Source organism: Protobothrops mucrosquamatus, unplaced genomic scaffold (assembly GCF_001527695.2).
Source record: "Protobothrops mucrosquamatus isolate PMUCROS unplaced genomic scaffold, P.Mucros_1.0 scaffold117, whole genome shotgun sequence".
NCBI classification, from domain to species: domain Eukaryota; kingdom Metazoa; phylum Chordata; class Lepidosauria; order Squamata; family Viperidae; genus Protobothrops; species Protobothrops mucrosquamatus.
Genome location: NW_015386489.1, coordinates 993,426 through 1,014,794, shown reverse-complemented (window position 1 = coordinate 1,014,794; position 21,369 = coordinate 993,426). Strand labels below are relative to the sequence as shown.

Below are 21,369 nucleotides of genomic sequence, written 5' to 3'. Positions count from 1 at the left end.
TATGACTTGTGGACTTCAACTCCCAGAATTCGTCAGCTAGCGTGCCTGGTTGAGGAATTCTGGGAGTTGAAGTCCACAAGTCATAAAAGGGCCAAGTTTGAAGACCCCTGGGTTAAATCAACAGAAGCATAATTTTTAAACAGCAGAAGGCAATACTTTTACTTTATTTTGCTGACATCAGACTAATATCAACTACGGTGTCCCATTCTGAACATCTCACTTTAAAATGAATTTCAGAGAACCTGGGACAGGTTCAGAACATGGCAAGGAAGATGATCAAGAGACCATAAATTTTATAAAGAAAGGTAATCAGAGATGGGTTTGAGAAAAGGCACGAATGCATAATGTTTTTATAATTTAACCAGTGGACAAAACACATAGATAAATAGTTGCCCTTTACAGCCATCTGAGTATTCTAATTTTTGGTTAGATTTAAGTTTTATATCTGCATCTTTTTCTGAAACTAAGGATAATACAAAATATAACAACTTATGTACTCAGTACATCTGAATTCCTCTGAAACAATTTTGGGGACTGCAAAAAGTTCCTGCCCTTGCTGCCACTGGCATCTTTGAGAACCAAACTATCATATTCAGTAACTGGATTCACCTATAATACATCATGAATTGTTTAACAGGTTTGCTTGAATAAGGAATGATTGGCTAGACTCATGCATATATTAAATCACAATGAAGCAAGCTACATTATGGCTTAATGTAGCACATAGCTGCAATAATTCTAAATAATGTTAATTTTGTGTGACTGTTTTTACACCTGTAAATAGCTCTCATGAGAAGTAAAAACACTATTGAAACAACAGGAATTTGGAAAGATGAGTTTAATCTTTATCCCTCATGACCTGTTACAGTGAAAATCACCTCTGGGAGATGTTACTTGCATTACAAGAAAAACTCCAATTTATAGCAGTGAAACTTCTTCCAATATAAAGAAAAGCTTAGTATGAAGGAATAATTTTCAGCATCATCAAAAGAAAAGGTAGTACATCTGATCCAGTACAACATGGTCCAGTCCTGGTTTCTTCCACTTCAGCTGTGATTTGCACTTGTAAAAATATCCACTTAATCTAAGGGACACACAAGATGCCAAAATATTATTTGGCTGTGTGCATCTTATAAAAATTACACTATGGCCTCCTTTCATTTTGATTTCTAATGAGGGACTGGGTGTTCCATTTGACTTTCATTCAAAACAATCATAAAAACAAAAGAAAATCCCTTTATTTTTCTATTTAATTCTAAGAAAATATATACCATAGCTAATTTAATTCAAGTTGTCTTAACTGACACGTCTTTCAATAACCAAAACCATACATTTTCCTTAATTCACAATTTATACAGATATTGAAGATAAGTATAAAAACCTTTCTTTTCTGGAATGTCCCTCTGTGTCTCATAATTAGAATAAAGTTTGCAGGAAGACTGTTTGTGAAATTATATTTTATGCTTGAAACTGAAGAAGCTAAAATGCCTTTGTTTTGCATTGACTTGGGACCACAGATCCCAAAAGTGCTTTCAAATTCAAAACAAATATTTTACATGTAATAAATGATGATGTATTACTTTCCAAACATCTATAATGCATCCAAGAGCATTAGTCCAAATTATAAAGCCTTGTTGAGGATGTAACTGGCGATTAACTTGACTGCTAGCATTATTTCCTGGCATGTTGGCTTGATCTGGGATTCAGGGAGAAGGAATCCATATTTGCCTTTATCACGAAGCTCAAAGGTGAAGGAGTATTTGATCCCCTGGTTGAATACCCAGTCATCGGAACAACCAGAAGAAAGATCTGTAAAGCAAGGCACAACAAATAGAATGACAGGAAACATAGCAGGGGAAAAAAGAGAAAGAAAAACAAAATAATAAAAGTAAAGGTAAGATACTGGTGTTTGAATAACTTTAAGAGGGGGAGACTGTTGTTCACTTGTAGAAGTCATGAGGAAAGTCAAATGTTTAAGATCAGTTATTTCCATTTTAAAAATAGGACCAGGAATCATAAGTTATGAAAGCCCTCTCACAATTTGGAAAGCTGCTGCCAGTAATAAAAATAGAGGTAGATGGAAAAACAGTTATGTAGAATGCTATAGGAATTCTATGAAGCTGTGGTGGAGCAGTGGTTAGAATGCAGTTCTGCAGGCCAATTCTGCCGACTGCCACCAGTTTGATCCTGACTGGCTCAAGATTGACTCAACCTTCCATCCTTCCAAGGACCGTAAAATGAGGACCCAGATTGTTAGGGGCAATATGCTGACTCTGTAAACCATTTAGAGAGTGCTTTAAGGTACTATGAAGTGGTGTATAAGTCTAATTACTAGTCTATTGCTATGGCTTAGTTTCCTGCTTCTTTTCTAAAAGGAGAAAAACAAACACATTCCTGAAATCAGTGATGTGGGATTGATCTATTATTAATCTCTTTGAGATATCATCAATTTAAACTCACGGAATTTTATGCATTCATGGGCTATCTCCATTTTCACTCACATCTGTTTTAGCCATCTTGATCTGTCTTTCCTCTCTCCATTCCCTATATAGGGCCCTCACAACAAGTCAAAGATGAGCTCTTTTCAGGATACCTAAACCTTTGGATCTTCTTATTTGTCACTTTTTTGGTGGCTTCCTTTGCACATACTTACAAGAGAGATTGCATTGGGTTTATGGGAATATGCAAACACTCAACAGCTCTTTTATGTTATAGATGGTACAGTTAGTCCTCAGTAAATGACCGTAATTGAGACTGGTAACTCCATTGCTAAGGTTGGAAAGTGAAAAATCATGTGCCAACTTAAGATGGCAGTTCTGGTTGTAGTTATTTAGTGAATTGTACACTATCATTAAGCACAATGTCAAGTGACTGCAACTTACTGCAACTTGCAACTACTTGCCTCCTTCTCCATTCACTTTGCCTATTGGAAGCTGGCAGTGAAAGTTGCAAGTGGTAATCTCTGATTGCAGCGATGCTGCAATGGAAGCAACTTCAAGGACCGGCCATAGGTTTCCTTCACTGTTGTGACTTTAAATAATTCCTTGAACAAATAATCATTAACCAAGGATTACCTGTATTTTCCACAAGTGCTGCATCTCCATGCTACTGTTTTTTCTTCTAAGCAGAGGAAGAAAGCCCTATCACAGTGATGGCGAACCTTTTAGAGACCAAGTGCCCAAACTGCAATCCAAAACCCACTTATGTATTGTCGGGTGCCGAGTGGGTGTGGCCCATTGGGTGGGTGTGGCCCATTGGGTGAGGGTGGCTGCAGTGGTAACGGCAGACTGGGTTGGACTAAAAAGTTCAATCAATCAATTCCAACTTTGCAAGATCATTTTTTTCCCTGCGAGAAGTTGAAATTGACTGATTGAACCTTTTTTTTTTTTGCACACGGCGGCGGAGGTCTAAAGCGAAAAGGTTTTATAAAACCCAGCTGAAGGCCTAGGACTGGGGCGACAGTGCACGTGCCCACAGAGAGGGCTCTGAGTGCCGTCTCTGGCACCCATGCCATAGGTTTGCCACCACTGCCCTATCACTATCCAGCATGACTTATAAAGGATGTAATATGTTTTTTAACAATGTGTAAAATACGTACAGATAGTAGATGCTGATGTTCCATACTTATACACTTTACCATATAGGCTGGCTATAGCTTTGACAGCTCTTTTTGCAAGTTCATTCTAGTATTAAACAAAGAAGAAACCAGCATCAATTGGAGCAAAATACATATGTCTTAAAAGTAAGCTTCCTATATGCTTTTTTGAGCCACAGAATCTAGGATACCCGGATGAATTTTGCTTACCTCAATTGTGTTTCACTGAGTTTTTCATCTTATTGACATCATCTGGACATTTCCATTGCTTATGAATTCAGCAAAAAAATCACACAAATGTTCATATGAATTATTCTAATTTTAGCTTGTTCTAGTAATGTGCAGTTCTAATGTTCCTAGGGTGCAATTTTTATAAGAACAGTTTGAATTATATCAAAATTCTGAGAAATGCAGATTTCAAGCAGCTTGTATATTCTGGATCTTATTATATATTTGGCAGGTCTAAAAGTGCCGTATGTGATTAAAAATTCTGATGGATAAGATTTTGGGGATTAAACTTCCAGGACAAAGAAGTAAATTGGGGGCAGGGCAAAAATTAACCTTGATTTAATTTATTGATAGGTAATTAAAACTATGTCCCTATAATCAATTGCCATTTATTAAAATACTCTTCTTTCATCACATTAAATTTAACAATTTGGTATTAAGTTTTGATGGGAATGATAAGCCACATGAAATCCTAGGATTTCTGGATGTGGATCTCTTTGATTAATACATGAGAAAAATGGTGATAGGATTTCATCTCAAGATTGCTAGAGAATTGTGTTGATTGAGCACAAAGAAGACAAACTCAAATTAGAAATTTTAGGAAATGGGACAATTGCAATGCCTTCATACCAATTCATTATAATTTGCTGTCTTCTCATAGGTATAACCAAAAGGGAACAATATCATCTGAGAGTAGGAATGCATGGTGAGGTAGCCCTTGATTGAAGAAAGATGGCTACGGATGAATGAAGCAACTGCTTTAGTTTCTGGTTCAGATTCTGGTGCAGATCCACAATATATTTCTTCACAGGGATTTCTGGAAGCATCAGCAGCTGTGGGTGAAAACAACACTTACATTTTATTGCACAGTTAAGTTGATCCTGGTTAGCATAGACAATGTTTATGATAAATGTTTATTTGTTTGCTTTGAATCAGGACATTTTCCACTTAGCATGTTAATTTGATTAACAGAAATAAACCATTTAAGCATGTTCAAATAACTCATAGATTTGACTGCACAGGGGTGTTTTTTTTTGCAAGTTTATTCAAAAGTAGGTGTCAATGTATTCAGTAGGGATTACTCCTAGTAAATGTCCATAGGAATACACTCTAGAGATTGTTTAAATATTATACAAAAATGTAACACTTGACAATTATTGTAATAGAATACTTAATAGGATACAATTTCCATATATTATTACATATATAATAGATAGAAGCTTACCACTTTTTTCCCCCTAGCGTTATCACGCAAGTACAGGCTCCACTTGTTTTTGGACCAATAGAGTGTTGATCCATTGGTTGCAACAAGAATTGACTGATTGGCTTGCTGCCTGAACCTCCTTTCATGGGCTGAGAGAGAGTGACTGGCCCATAGTCACCCAACCTCACGCCTAAAGCACTCACAGCCTCCGGGTGCATTATCCCTAGACTAAACTGGGTATCACTTGGACATACATGTTCACACAGATAAGTACTTCATAGCAATAATCAACTTGAAAAAAGTCACTTCCCAAAGCCTAGCTGGATTTTTATAGTGCTTAATCATTATGTACACTAATGTTTCAATATGAAACAATGCTTTTTAACAATGGATTTTTAGTCTTCAAGGAAATCTTGTAATTGAAATTTGATGCCCTACATCAGTGAAAGATTTTTCAGAAATTGCAAATTACACCTAGAGAAATAGCTTGTATAGTATAAAAATAAAATACTATCTTAATCAGTCAAAAAAGATTTAAAACACACGTAAACACATACGATAAAAGCATGAAAAAATGGAGAAAAGAAAGGATTTATTTCCTATTAAATGGAAGCATGAACACTACAATTTTGATGGCAAGTTACATTGCTAAATTTTGGAGACAAATTGCAATAGGGTTCTGGGGAGTGTACAATGCTACCTTACCTTCTTTACATAAATAAACTAAAATGGAAGAATAAAAGACCAGAGTTTTGTACTTCCCACAGTAGTTAAGAAATGAGTGTCAGTACTGATGTGATGTATCGTGCTATGGTAACCAATATTAAAGCAGTTTCTTCTGTTGTTTAGGGCTTGGTATGGAGGTCAGAACAGTTATAAACATTTGAGTTACATAGGAAAACAGAAAGGATGACATTTTATAATATATTTCATTTCCCCCAAAGCTTCTACAATCTTTAATGGAGGATCTCTTATACTTGAGATAGAGTCATTCCTATCTACATAAAATTAAACTTTCTCCACCATCTTTTTTCAATGATTTTAGTTAATAAGCTTATTTTTCTATAAAGACCAGGTCTAAAACTCTATCATGATCCTAACCCTTTCCAATGTTGTTTTATAACTTAACTTACTGCTATTAAGAGCAAAGAGTTAATGTTTTACTGTTTACAATTTATTCTCCACACTAAATATAGTTTTACTTGTAGTATATGCTTAATATGGTGATTTTATTATCAGTCCTATTTGAAGAATTGTATCCAAAATGTATGTACTACTTTATAAGAGTAACAAAAATGAAGCCCTGTTCTTTCATCCTTTTAGCTCCATCATGAAATTGATGTTGGACATAAAACTGATGAAAGTACAACTGTGATAAGGTACGACCTATATAATATTTTAAGGAGCATTACTTATATTTTTGGTGATAATAAAAATGAGATATTTACTCAATCTTAGTTCCTAAGTTCATTAAACATGCTATTTTCAACCCAACTCTTTTTTATTTGCTCTAAACGTCTAGTGGCAATCTAAGTAATTTTACTGAAACACCATCTGGATTAGTCATATGAAAATAACATGCAGGTATAGATAATGTTACAAAGGCTACTTACTGCTCCAGGCAACATCAAAGTTCCTATTGATGTCAACGCCAATGCAGTTACTCTGGGATGCATTAGAACGATTCTTTCTCCAGAAACGATCCTGCTGGACAAAAATCATTTAGGGACTTCAATCTGACCCATAAACATTTCTGTATATTTTCTCTTTGTTTATACTAATTACGAATGGAATGCATTAATTTTCTGTAGAAAGACAATGCAATGAAAAACTAGTGTGTTGAGTGAGCTTTCCTTTGGTAGCCTGATTCCCTTGTTTAGCTGTAACTCTTTGCTATGTAGTTCAGATAAAAAGCTTGTTCAAGTGTTCTGTAAAAGAATGCAGGGAAGAAGAGAGGCATCCTCAGATCCATTAGACTAGAGGTCCCCAATCTTTTGGGCACCAGGGACAGGTTCCGTGGAGAGAGGTTTTTCCGTGGATCAGAGGGGGCATGTTTTTGTGTGCTGCCTGCATTCTGCAAATGGGGTTTTGCTTGTTTGTTCAGCCCAGTTGCTGGCATGCTGCAGCCTGGTACCGGTCCATGGACCAAGAGTTGGGGACCCCTGCATTAGGCAAATGTCCTTACAAATGGAAAAGACCCCATCTAAGCTTTGGTTCTGTCAAGTTGCCCTGATTAGACTGCTCTCTAACACTTCACAGCTTATCTTGACTTTTGGCCTTAACTTGGTAGAAATTTCAAAGGCATGGCTTGACTAGATTAAAATGTACAATACTTCAAACCCAGAACAAGGCATATAGAACAACAGATTTCCTACTACATTAGAAAAATATCAGGAGCTTTTATATGTCCAAGTGGATTTAAATCTAAGAATGCCTTATTTTTGTCCTTCTGAATTAATTGCTTCTTGATGCAGTCCTTGGTGGTCTTAAAATCTGTCTGGTTCTTGCCTTAGCAGGATCTAATCTTATAAGATTGGTATCTAAGATGGTTAGATATGTTTCAATTATGGCAGTAAAACTAATTCATTAGTTTTCCCAAACATGGTTTTATCCACACATATCCATTTAGCAGGTAATTGATTTTAATAAGCATCCATCCTCCCTTTCACTACTAATGTTATATTATAATGAAATATGGGATAATAATAATAATAATAATAAAGTTGGAAGGGACCTTGGAGGTCATCTAGTCCAACCCCCTGCATCTTGAAAAACCAGCAACCAATGCAGCTCATGAAGCAGATATGTGTCCTTTTAGGAACACCCATAACTGCTCATGTGCTGCATATAATTTTTCTTTTTCTCCACGAGTCTCTTTGATTTTGGCTAGAAGCTGGTTGAATTAGATCTGAAGCAAATATATATAATTTAAAAGAGATATTGAACTAAGCTGAATCTGGTGGCTTGAAGATATTACTGTTTTATGATAGATAGATAGATAGATAGATAGATAGATAGATAGATAGATAGATAGATAGATAGATAGATAAATGGATATAGATAGATATTATTGTATTGCTACTAATTTTGATATATTATAACATTATACATATCTTTTGTTATGCCTTTCTGCTCCTTGCTGTAGAGATATTTGCAATCATTTCTGCTTTCTATTAATTTTGTTTTGTTGTTTTCAATAGCTATTTTTATTCTTATTAGCAAATGTAAGATGATTCATGCAGTTGGATATAAACTCAGAGTAGTTTACAGAAATGAATGGTTTAGATTAGTTATAACTAACTTTTTCCAACTCATTTCAGTAGACTGTTCTACTTTCGAACCAATGAATACACTGAATATTTTTAGTATGCAAAATTTCTACTGTATTCAGAACTGAAATATCATCAAAGGATGTTTCACTTTGATGCCTTCACTTCATAATGGGAGAAAATTCTGAATTCATAGTTAAAGTGGTCTCCAAAATTATAAAATGGGGATGAGGGTCCTATGAAGTCTGGGGTCCCAGATCCCATTCCCCCATATATGAAACAAAGCTGGATATCCATTGATCTAGGGCATTAAAAATGTGCCAGAAGGCCAGCAGGACTTAAAATCTTACAGATTTTCAGCCCCCCTAAGCTTTGTGAAATTATGGGTCATCAGCTTTTGAAATGACAGGCAGGAGAGAGGACTTCTGATGTATGCTTTTTTGCCTCTCAGAATAAAAGCTGATTTTTAACTGATGGTTTGGGAGTGCTAGTTCAAGGAACATGGCTTAGGTACTAAACATAGATTATGCTGTTAAAAAGTATGAATGATACCTGTGTCCAGCTCCAGACATAGCCATCTACATTGACTATAGGAACGATGTAGAAATTCATGTTATCCAGTATATATGTCATGTCCCGGTCTTTTCCATAGGTGCTGATGGCCTGATAATTTAGAAAACATAACTTTTTTTAGAAAAAAAAATAAATTTCTCTGTGATCCTATATACTCAAAATTTAGGCTCAGTTGGTCTTATAAATAAAGTATATCTAGAACTGCAGCATTCTTCATCACACTATATAACATTATAGAATCTATTTTCCATATTATTCATGATGGACTGTTTTGAGAATACAGAAACATGATTCACATTTCTATTTGTTTAGTGGGATACAAGGGCTTTGATCTTTGGAGTTATAGAGCGTGCAAAGATCACAAGATCAAAGATCAAAGCCAATTTGGTCTAGTGATTAAGGCACCAGACCAGAAAGCAAGAGATTGTGAGTTTAATTCCCACCTTAACCATGAAAGCCAGCTGGGTGACCTTGGGCCAGTCACTCTCTCTCAGCCCAACTACCTTACAGGGTTAATGTTATGGGGAAAATAGGAGGAGGAAGAAGCATTAGGTATGTTTGCCACTTTGAGTTATTGTAAAAATAATAATGGTGGCTATAACTAACTAACTAACTAACTAACTAACTAACTAACTAACTAACTAACTAACTAACTAACTAAACAAACAAACAAACAAACAAACAAACAAACACAATTATGAGTGAGTAAGAACTTCTAGGGATGCTAGAAGTTGTTTCAACACATTTGGAGGACAGTTAACAAATGAGACAAAAAAAATCCTTGTTAATTAACCTCTTTCACAAACCACTGACAAAAGGCAGGAGAAATCCACTCTCGTGCGTGAACACCACAATCCATAAAGATGGCCTTTCCCTCTTCATTTTTCTTTCCAATCTGTTTTGAAAAAGTAAAAAAAAGAGATTTTTAAGAAAGTACACTTCAATACTATACTATTCCTTACAGATGGATCCATTCTGTTCTGCCACCTTCACTTTTAAATAGCTTTGCTAATAAGAAAAAATAGTTTCTAAGAGACTCATTCTAATTCTTGTATGTAGAAATGTATATGCAAGTCATTTTTTTCACTGTTGTTGTCTCATTGAAAGAGTAGGATGACTCTATTGTTGGGTTGTCATGTCATGCTTATTATATTGAGCAAAATTACATAATAAGCCAAAGATGGATAACCTTAAGCCCCAGGGCAGCTGTGATCTTGAAAGATCTCCAGAAGTTACTGCTCATTGGTAATGTTCAATGTGATAGAAGCAGAATATTTATATATATATGGAAACAACTGTATTATATATATTTAATTAATTTCAATTTTATGTGTTGTAAATGAAATGAAAGCAAATATAATTTTCATTTTAACAACACCCACTACCCATTCTGACCCCATCTGCTATGTAAAATATAATGAGGTATGGAGTACTTTATTGGTCTTCCGTTCAGGGAAAAAAAGAATGATATCATGTTCTTGACCATAAACCAATCATGATTTGTTAATCAGATGGCTGCACTAGTGGAGTACTAAACTAAAACTGAACAAATTGCATGGTTGCTTAGCATGACACATAACGTCATGTTGTAGAGAGTTGGAAAAAGAACTCATATTGAATCAATTATGCTTACTAATACAAATGTATTACTAAATACGTGTATTTTGCTGTATTTCTTTTGCAGCACTTTTAAGAATAGAATTTAGTGTGTTAATTTGTACCTATTGATTAATTGATTATGGAATTAACACATTCAGAGGAGGCAGTATATTCAATGTCTTTAGAGGAGGAAATAGATTCAACACATTTTGTTATCTCTCATGCAATAACAAAGCTTTGGTGCAAGTCATATCAAAGATTCTATGTAGCTTTTCAGAGAATGTGTCTGTAATGTTTTCACACCATGAAAGATACCCACTTCCTCCTTTCTGGCTATTTTCTCTTTGTCCTTGGCTATTTTCTCTCAATAGCTGTAAAGAAATTCTTCCCTCATTTGGGATCTTCTGCTAGTGTAGATGCATGGCTGAAATACTTGATCAACATTCTATATAAGAACAATGTGACTTTGAGACTTTTGCTGTTGGCTCTTCTGAATGCAAGAGACCAGTGACTCACTGTAACCTGCTAGCTTTAGAACTAATCAAACGATTGTTTGAATCCTCCCCCAGATATGGGTGGTGAATTTGGGTGTATGTGTAAGAGAGTTTTTCAACACAATTTCATCTGTTCTTTGCTTATTTTCCTGAAAAGGTTTTCATACCTGAAGAAGGAATATGGGTCGATTTTCAAATGTCTTCCCAATCTGGATACGGGAAACCAATGTTGAGTTGTTTTTTGCAATTCTGGCAGTCCAATCAGAAATCTGGGTAAAAGAAAAATAAGGGTTGCTGGAAAAGCAGTTGATGAAATAGCCCATGAAATTAAATGATTTTTTTTTTTTAGTTGGACAGTGTGCTGCCAGACTCTTGTTCTTTTTGGTATCACTGATTAACATAGTTCTCTTCCTATAAGTTGAGTAAGATGATTTTCTAATTGTAGATAAGGCATATGATACCAGGTCATTAAATAACAAATGATCTCATACCTGTTACCATAACCTTCCCCATTTTAATGGCTTTCAGCTTTGTGATACTACAAATCTCCAATGATATACTGGCCAGAATTTGGAGAAATGTGGCCTTAATTTAGCTGAGGGATACTGAAATCAGGAAGACTAGTCTAGTATCTGCTGAAGGAACCCATATTCATTAAACTTCTGATTATCCATTTAAGGTAAAAAAATATACCTGTCTTATCTTTAAATCTGATTTGTACAAATACGTGAGTAATAGTCCCAAAGGTACTTTTCCAAAAGGCAACTGGACTTGTTTTTTTCCTTGAAAACATTTTACTTGTCATCCAAGAAGCTTCTTCAGTTCTGACAAAATTAAGTGATACTTTTTTACACCATAGAAATAAAAAAAACCACTATTATCTATTGCTGTGGAGCAGTGGTTTTTTAGGCAACTTTCTATTTATGTATACTCTTTATTGCTTTTAAAATAACAAAAAGGGTGAAAAAAACAAAAATAAAAATACACACGTTGTCAAAGAAGAGGAAAAAATACCCACGTAGAAAGTGCTTTAAAATTAAAAAAAATACAGCAAGGGAAAAAAAAAAATCTATATCATTTTAGCAATAAATAGTTGCAATTCTATAATTAGTAATCTAATGCTATTATTATTCAATTATATTTGAATATATTTCATTATATTTTTCCATACAAAGTTTTCCTTTATAGGCAATCCTATAGCAAGTGTAATTGGCTTCTCAATTCATTGAATGAAAGAGGGCCTACATTTATCTTTCCAATACTGCAATATCAGTCTTTTGTTCATAATAAGGGCACATTTACATTGTTCAGTTATCAAATTCGAGGTACTGGGTAAATAGTTCAAAAGAATATTATTGCCTGAAAATTTTGCTTTTGCTAGAGAATTATATTTATAAATTCTACTAAGTTTTGGGAGAAGGAACTTGTCAAGTTTAAGATATGTGGATTTCAAGCTCCCGATGGCTGGAGAATTCTGGGAGTTTAAGTCCACACATCCTAAAGTTGCCAAGTTTATAAAACACTGCTTTAGATGAAGCATCTGGTAAATGCAGTAGAAGAATAGAATCTGTAAAAACATTGACAACTCTGTGAAGAAAAATGGACAATGCAATAATAATGATAGAGGACAATTTCTTCAATTCATGTAGTTGTGGCTGTAGCTTAATCCTTGCATGAAATATGCCAAGTACTAAAAAGATACATGTCCAATCCTGTGTGAAAAATTTTTGCATGCATTTTTGATAGACTCCTTAGGTAATAGTCTAAACTAGGCTCAGTTTTAGCCACCAAGTGCACTCTTCATGCTTCAGAGGATGCATGTACACCCAAGTGGTAAACTCAAATATAATTACAAACAAGTGCAAATGGTCTAATGTCTCTCCCTCTCTCTCTCTCTCTCTTTTTTTAGTGCATGGTGTATATAGCCAGGGAAGTCTACAATGCTTTTTACCACAGAATAGTACTGGCAGCCTAAAATTGCTAGTTCATTTTGTTCACGTATGCACTCTATCCACAGTACACCACAAGGGGAGAACTAGCTTTGCACCAGCTGACTAGCAAGGTTTGGGATATGTCAGGTCATCTGGGCTTTCTTCCACCAACTTTGGAAGAATCCAGGCAAGTCTGGTGCTCGCTCCTGCTTCCTCATTATACACTGCTTTATTTTCCCCACTTAAGTGATACCTATTTATCTACTTTCATTTTTATATACTTTTGATCTGCTAAATGGGCAGGAGCTCGGGGCAAATGACAGGAGCTCACTCCGCCACGTGGTGTCTTGGTGTCAAACTGCTGGAGTGCCAACCATCTCTAGCTGACAAATCCAGCATCATTAAGCCATTGCGCCATGACTCCCCCTTCCCAGTGTCTCTGATAAATGGGGATTCTTTCTGCTGAAGATTCAACATTCCTTTGTCGAATGTCATATAAGTTCTGTACCTTGTCCCATTCATTATATTGTTCATAGCTGTGTCCATCGTTCTTGTCACCATCAAGCTGCTTTTCAATGTCTTTTTGTAGATTGTCAAATAATATTCTACATGATAAAAAAAATAATCAGAAAATTATACTCAGCCTGAGCTCATTTTATTTCTGCATTTTAGAAGCCAATTAACTCCAAAAGGACTTTGAATGGCTTACATCAAGTTAAAACAATAAAGAAAGCAATGAAGAACAGCAAGAAATCTCTTGCATTCAGACAAATCCACACTAACAAAAATTTCACCTGCAGACTTTGATTTACTTTAGACTGATTTATTGTATATTTATTTAAACATACATTAATTATTCAATGCATACTGCATGCAGATTTTGTACAACTTTCAAATCATGGGGCCCATCCAGCTTAAATCTGATCCTCAAATTGGCAATAGGCTTAGACGTGACAAAACTATTTCATTGCTTTCAGTGGTATTTGAATCATTCATATCTGTTAGAGCAGGCCATATAAATTAATTTTTTTAAAGAAGCCACTCTTCAGATATCTTTCATATTAACTTCATGGGAAATTTTGTATGTTGGTCCTGCAGTAACACACCACTCTATCTGGGAATGAATTTTTTTTCACAATCCAGGAGGATTGCTTTTTTTCAGCAAGGATGCTACAAGTGAAGAAGAGCAATTTACCATTCCTATCCAAGAGCACTATTTTCTAATAAGGGAGAATTAATTAATTGAAACACACTGATTCATAAATATATATTACATAGACACATCCCATGTACACTCTCTATTCAATTTCAAAAGTACATAGCCAAAGACCTGAGAAATAAATAGAGAAGTTTAACTTACTCATAAGGTATGCCATTCTGTTGCAGGAGACTCTCAACAGTATTACTTTGTGCAGCACTGACATGGAAATCTACTTCCATCTGTTTGACTATATGCAGTGCCGTATCTGGGTACCAAAAATCAATCTGCACAAAAAGAAATGCAAAAAGACTTGTGATTGAATAGAAATGAAAGTTACACCCCCAAAAACTGCTGCTGTTCAACTTCTTTTATCTGATATGGAGAAGTGTGAAGACTAAAACAAGTTCATATGTAATGTCTAGTCATAGTTGAATGCTTTGTGAAGACAAAAAGATAAATCAATTTTAATGGATTGATTATGTGCCACAAAGTCCATTTTGACTGTAAATGATCACATACCAATCAATTTTAGTTTTATATAAATACATTGTGCCCTGTTTCAGCCTCTGTTACAACAGCATGAAAACTCAATTATATGCTAATTTATATTTAAAATATAGCTCTTTGTAAAATATACTTTTTTTAAAAAAATCTGAAAGTCACATGTTTTGAAATTGAAAACTGAAGAACTTTGTTCTGATTTGTTACTCCCTGAATTGGGAATCAGACTGCATAATACAGATTGAATAATATATATACATCCCTAGCACTGTGATGGTAAGCCTGGCCAAATTTCAGGCTACCTTTTCTCTTCTTGAGTGCAACGATGAGAAAGAAACTGAAAGGTTTCATTTCTCGTTTTACTCTAATTGTGTTTTGGTTTTGCATTTAAGACACTCTAAACCAGTGTTTCTCAACCTGCAGTCTAAACAATATTTTAATTAAACAATCAAAAATTAAACTATGACTTGTAATCATTGTTCCTACTACCATGCTAGATTTGGGATATCTTTTCATTATAAAGCCAGCTGAAAACTATTTTGGATTCTTTTTTTCTAATGTTAAACATGTTAGAGCCCAAAATAGGCAGGACCAGAGCTGAAAGTGGGCAGAGTTTCAAAAAAGACATTTTCATCCTAGCATTCTCTTTCCCCCATAGGGGACTGATGAGAGGCAACAGCTGCTGGAATATTCAACAGTCTTGGTGAAAGTCCCATAAACTAGCAAGGCCACCAGATACCAATATTGTTCCAGAAATGTAGATGAAACAGGTTTTTTGGGGTGAGGGGGGAACCTTACTTCTTCTATGCTTGATTGTGTGCGTCTCATGAGCGTTGTTGTGCCTGACAAAGTTGCCTTTACTAAGGAAATATTTTTTAATCTTGCTGTTTAGATCCTTTATTATCTGCTGTACAATCAGCCCACCTATGTATTTATTTAGCGTATCATACATGGACTAGCAATTTATATTAACATTTTGCCTAGATTAGTAAAACACAATAAAATGTAAATGTTAAAAAGATCTATGTTCAAATGCCAATGTCTAGGCCATCTAACCATTGAAACACAGCCTTGTTTATATTTTAAAAAATTAAACACTGGACTGGCATATCTTCTCAGCTTACAGCCAGTCATGTTGTAATTTACAGTTTGATGTGGGGCCCTGTACTCACTCTGAGGAGAGGATACAATGCCCTATTTATACAGAGATTCGTGACAGATGCCGTGTGGGGTGTGAATCCTATTTGGGATTGTCCATTGCTGATTTGATAGTTCAAAGCCTGGTGTCTTTTTTGTGGGGTCACATATGTCTTCCTATGTTTGGGTGTTCAGCAACCCATTTGGCTTTCCTTTGGGAATCGATGTTAAAGTTATTGGGCAGATGTTGTGGCCCACTGAACAATAGTTTGGGAAGAATCTGGGTGTTTGGACTAAAATGCCAGAGGATCCATGGCAGATTTCATGGAAAGCCAAAGGGGTTGGCATGGAGATCCAAAGTGGTCTGGTCATGTTCATAGAAAAGGCTGGCTTTTTCTGAAGTTTTATTTTCATTCTACTGCAGGTTTATTATGATGGAAAGCTAAAAATCAGTGTTGTTAAAGGCTTCTGGAGGCCATAAAATGGGTTGTAACAATAAGCAGCTTCGAGATTACAGCTTCTTCAGTCCCTCTGTAAATCAGCTCAGAATCCTAATGACAATTAATTATTAAATTAAGCCAGGAACAGAACTTTCCAAACAGTCTTATTCTTTTGTGTATTTCTTGGAAGGAAGCCTTGTTTTGAGAATGCATTCTCTAGCCAAGTTCTGCCACAGATTCAGCCTTTGGTAATGAAAAGACAGAGGGAATCCTTATGGTATTAGATTTATAATGTAATTAGTAATGTAATTTAATTGGAATGATAGAGTTGGACTCTTTGCTTACTGTTGTTTGGTTCTTATTTGACATTGCATGTTAAAGACCTTGAGTTGCAAGGGATTTTTTTTAAAAAATCCACATTATACATAGGCCATAAGGCAAGTCAAAAGAAAGCCCATGAAAAGGCTTTTCATCATGTTTATATTCTACTTATAAAGCATTCTTTGTTTAGAAGTAAAATCAGGGTTTGCTGGGTTATGAAAACAATGAGAAAAGGTCTAAAGCCAGAGAAACCTATTTTCTTATTACATACACTAGATCGCTTTTTAAAGTTTTGACTGTTTTCCTCTTGTAATTTATAAAAGCCATATTAGGCTGAGAAAAGTTTCTGTATGTGAATGAAAATATAGTCCCAGAAGATGGTATTGTGTGGCTGATATTGTCTAGGCTTGGAAGTTAAATAGAGTCAGGCCTGTTTAGTACTTGGATGGAAGACCTCTTAAATTCCTAGGATTGGCCAATATTAAAGTAGGTATTTGTGTAAGCTTTCTAAATAAACAAAAACATCCCAACAGTGGAAAAGCACATTTGTGCTGCTGCAAAAAACAAAACAAAACAACACAAACTGCACATCCATGAAATCACCAGGAATCCAACTAAACTTGAAAGAGAATTTAAGATAATGTGAATCTTTCAAATTGGCTTTTAATGCCAGTCTGGCATGAATTTAATTCTCTTAAATACTGTATAAGGAGAGAAAATAAACCACAGGAAATAGTGAGAATATTCATACGGGCAATTGTTAATGCTTGCATCTTCATTCTTACACAGTAATTTTCAGGCAGACATCCAAGTATATTTATTGATGCTTATTATGAAAATCACTCTTCACTAAAATGCAGTGTAACATTTAGTGGATAATGGTAACATCCACTGCATCTTCCCGTTTCTCTAATTTTAGAAATTAACTTAGTTTTAAATTTGGGGGGCAGAATTTTTCTGTTGCATCATCTAGATGTTTGGAATTTTAAAATATATGATAAATGAAATCTTTGTGGTGGAAAAGAAAAAATGTACAAGAATAATAATAAGATATTGCAAACTTTCACACAGGCTTTGGAACTGAGGACAGGTTTTTAACTGAGTTTACTAGGCATTGTTTTTTCCTTTTTTATCCATTTGTTTATAAATACAAAAAAAGTAGAAAAATGCAAACATAGAAATGCAAAAAAATGTTTTAAAAGCAAGATGTTACATTCCTCCATCCTCATATTGAAATAAAAAACAGTGAAGAAAAAAAAAATAACTTAATATATTCTTTATTTCATTTGCATCCCTAACCACTAACCACAGATTAAATATTTAAACTTTGTATTAAACATTAGTAATTTTGTTAGTTTCTCTTTGAGCACTAAAAACTATATTCCAGATGTCTAAATCTGCCTTGCTCTGTGATATATTGTATATTGGGGAGTCATTCCTGCTTTAATTAAATTTCAACTGTGGAGATATACTACCATTTTAACAATCCTTTATATATTAAAAAATTGGAAGCATTCAAAACAGTTGATTTTCTTCTATCAGGCAAAGAATCTGTATTGCTTATACATATCCAGGTTTCTGTATATGCAAACAGAAATACACACACACACAAACATTACTTTGATAAATAGAAAATATTCATGTATTTTTGAACAGGCATGCATTTTACAAAATTCCTTAAAGGGCACAAAGCATCTGAGTTGCAAAATTTTCTCACCTGTATGAGGCTTGACAAGGATTTCATGACACTTACTTCCTTTTCATTTTGCGGTTTCACACGAAAAACCTTTGCACTTTAGAAGAGAAAGTCAAGCAATGAGCAGCATTCCAAGGCATGGAAACAAACAAACAAAAAACCCACAATGCCCTTTGATGATGTGAAAAGGCTGTACCTGTCAAATTGTAGAGCAGAAGTGAAAACACAAGTAATGGTCATCACGTCCAGAACCAACAGGGACATCATGGTCCTTTCTCTTTGCTGCCATTCATCTCTGACATTTTTATTCTTCTATTTGATGATCAGATAATATCCACAGAGGATTTCTTTGGACAATGTGAAGTTTTGCTGTTATGTCTGCATTTAGATTTCATGTACATTTACTATGGGTATTGGAATCTTACACTGTGCTTCCCAAAAATAAGACCTATCCTGAAAATAACCCCTAGCTTGATTTTTGGGGGTGAGCCTAATATAAGCCCTACCCCCAAAATAAGCCCTAGTTTTGGGCAAGGCCCATGCTTAAAAATCAAGCTAGGGTGGGGATGGTGGGATGGAGCTACCCCACGCGCCCTTCACCCACTTACCAGCCTCCCATGTCCTAACACCTGCCTCACTCACTGGCCCACTTCTTCTGCAGCTGCTTGTTGCCGCTCACACGCGCACGTCACCCCCAGCCTCCATTTTACCATCAGGAAAGGCCTCTGCAGCCGCAGCCGAGAACTGAGCTCCGGACTGACGCGGCTGGTGCCCTTGGAGGCCGGGGGGCACCACATGCATTAATCTGGAGCTCGGTTCTTGGCTGCAGAGGCCTTTCCTGAAGTCCTATGATGGCGAAATGGAGGGTGGGGGTGCTGCGTCGTCAATCCGGAGCTTCATTCTCAGTTGCAGAGCCTGGGGGTGATGCGCGTGAGTGGCGGCAAGCAGCCGCAGAAGAAATGGTCTGGCTGGGCAGGACTGTTGGTACCACCACTGCAAGGTGACACCGTGGAAAAGACACCCCCCCGAAAATAACACCTGGTGCCTCTTTTGGAGGCAAAAAAAGACCGGGTCTTATTTTCGGGGAACCACCATAATACTTATTAGCACCTTTAAGAATGTTCAGCAAATGAGTCTCACAATGATGTACAGTATTTGATAAATGAGAAAACATGTCCAGGGACACAGAATGCATTTGTACTTGTGTATTTGTATACTTGAGAGTACAAGTCTGAGAATTCTCTTCGAGGTTAGCCTTAATATATCCAGAGGTCCTCACAGTTTGGGAAAGACTTGGTTTCATTCTCATGCCCGTTTGAATATATTTATACTTTTGCCTTTACTTTGTTATTATAAAGCAATATATGTACTTTTACATCTCCATCTTTGGGTAGACCCTATGGCTGTCCCATCCAGATCTGAATCGCCCCCTGTGCCACAATCAAATTTTATTGATTAGATTTATATCATGCCTTTGTATAGGAGCTGAAGATATCATATACAGCAGTCTTTCCACCTAATTTTCTTCACAGCAACAACTCTTGTAAAGTAAATTGGACAGAAAAGGGCAAGACATCTTCTATTTGGATTTAATAGAAACATGGGAAATTAGAGGAACTGCAGGTGATTAGAGGATTCATTGTTCAGAGTAAAACAGGCTACTTCATCATACTTCTGGACCATATTGCACCTGAGATAAGTACCAGAAGAATGTGTGTGTTTCAGGTTAAAATACGTTAAATTTATAGATAACTTTTAAGTTAATGAAGATACAGTACCTGCGACACATTTGTCTAGATTATGAGTGTCCTACCTTTTGACTTGCCAAGGCTGCACTGAGGGAAGTCACATATGAAATATATAATATAGTTAATGTATATAAATCACATAATAATGTTAAAAGTTTAACATTAAAAGTTGGGCTGCATTACTAGCTGTCCAGGACTGCTTGCAGTCCGTGGACCATGGGTTATTACAGACAAATGTAATATAGTTCAATAGATGCCACGGGTCAATGCCAATTACTCTGGCTTTTATAAGATAAACAATGAACTATATAATCCATGGTTTGTATTACTGTTTAGAGTTCAGAGAAAATTCTGTGAGAAGCTGTCTTTTGGGGAAAATAACCCATATTTAACTGGGAGTGACATGTTTCACGAGAGAGAGAAGGAGGGAGAGAGAAATAAAGGGAGACTTTTCCTAAAAACAGCTATTTTTGTTGATTTTTCTTCCTTCTATATGAATTTAAGAAATTAAGGTTTAATTGGTTTATGAGTGTAGCTAAATGAAGTTAAACTGTAGACTTCTAATTCCCTACCTGTTTTTCACTTTTTAGAATAATTGTCCTTACTTTAATTCGCTTCTCCCATGTGGATTTCTTGCTTCTGGGCTGCACTTATTCAGAGTACAGGCCAGGAAGAATTTAATTCTCCTGGGTAAACTAACCATGGCATGGAACATGATCTCATGGTACTATTTTTATTTGCATACGTTTAGGATCAGCATTGTGCAATCAAGTATTTTTTGTTATATACTAGCAGACTGAAGTTTTGAAGGAAATATTTTATTTTTAACTGGTTGTTATCAACCTTTATCCACATATTTTTGAACTGACTTATTTGCTGGGCATTTTCCGATAGCTTCTCATAGCAAAGACTTCTAAACTTCAAGATGCCTTTAGTTATGACTTCTTACCCAGAATATAGGAATTGGATGCAGAAAGAGTTGTCTTTTGACTAAGCACCTGCTGTGCCTTTTGACCTGATTCAACATAATCCTGTTCTCTTTCATAGTTTTTAAACTGTTTATAACTTTAAACATCTACTTTTACAGGCTTTTTACTAAATTGCTGTTGTTTTAATGGCTTTCAATGCATTGGAAACAGTTTTTAATTGTGTTGTTTGCTTTTCTGCTTTGGGGTTGTTTTTAATGACAAAAAGTGGGTGAACTTTTAAACAAACAAATAAAAGAGAAGTTCAGATGTTTTTGGATGACAATTCCAAGTAGCCTTAGCCAACAGGATCAGTAATCAGGGATGCTGGTACTTGAAAATATCCATGGGGCAGGAATTTAAAAAAAGTTGATGTGCTTTTTTGCTTATGTTGAAGGATGCAGAGAAGCCAGAGTCTTCCTATGGCAATTCCAGGTGCATAGCCAAGGAAGAACTGGGTCTTTTAT

At 35.6% G+C, this 21,369-nt stretch overlaps 1 protein-coding gene across 1 annotated transcript; it reads right to left on the bottom strand.

The window, feature by feature from the left end:
* Window positions 1–1,621: 1,621 nt before the first annotated feature.
* LOC107284827 (mast cell carboxypeptidase A-like) lies at window positions 1,622–18,456 on the bottom strand. The gene is made up of 12 exons (XM_029283531.1): window positions 18,386–18,456; window positions 18,211–18,286; window positions 17,563–17,565; window positions 14,254–14,378; window positions 13,402–13,498; window positions 11,130–11,231; window positions 9,663–9,764; window positions 8,849–8,959; window positions 6,641–6,731; window positions 4,454–4,656; window positions 3,599–3,683; window positions 1,622–1,809 (listed from the first exon to the last, which is right to left on the bottom strand). Exons 1-12 carry the CDS (start codon window positions 18,454–18,456, stop codon window positions 1,622–1,624), a joined length of 1,254 nt encoding a protein of 417 aa, XP_029139364.1.
* Window positions 18,457–21,369: the final 2,913 nt, after the last annotated feature.

Bases quoted from the DNA above. Each gene is read 5' to 3' on its own strand.
- LOC107284827 (XM_029283531.1), bottom strand. From the start codon at position 18,456: ATGATGTCCCTGTTGGTTCTGGACGTGATGACCATTACTTGTGTTTTC. The intron at 18,287-18,385 runs GTACAGCCTTTT...TCTCTTCTAAAG, and splicing joins TCTGCTCTACAATTTGACAG to TGCAAAGGTTTTTCGTGTGA. The intron at 4,657-6,640 runs GTAAGTAGCCTT...TTTCACCCACAG, and splicing joins CTTTGATGTTGCCTGGAGCA to CTGCTGATGCTTCCAGAAAT.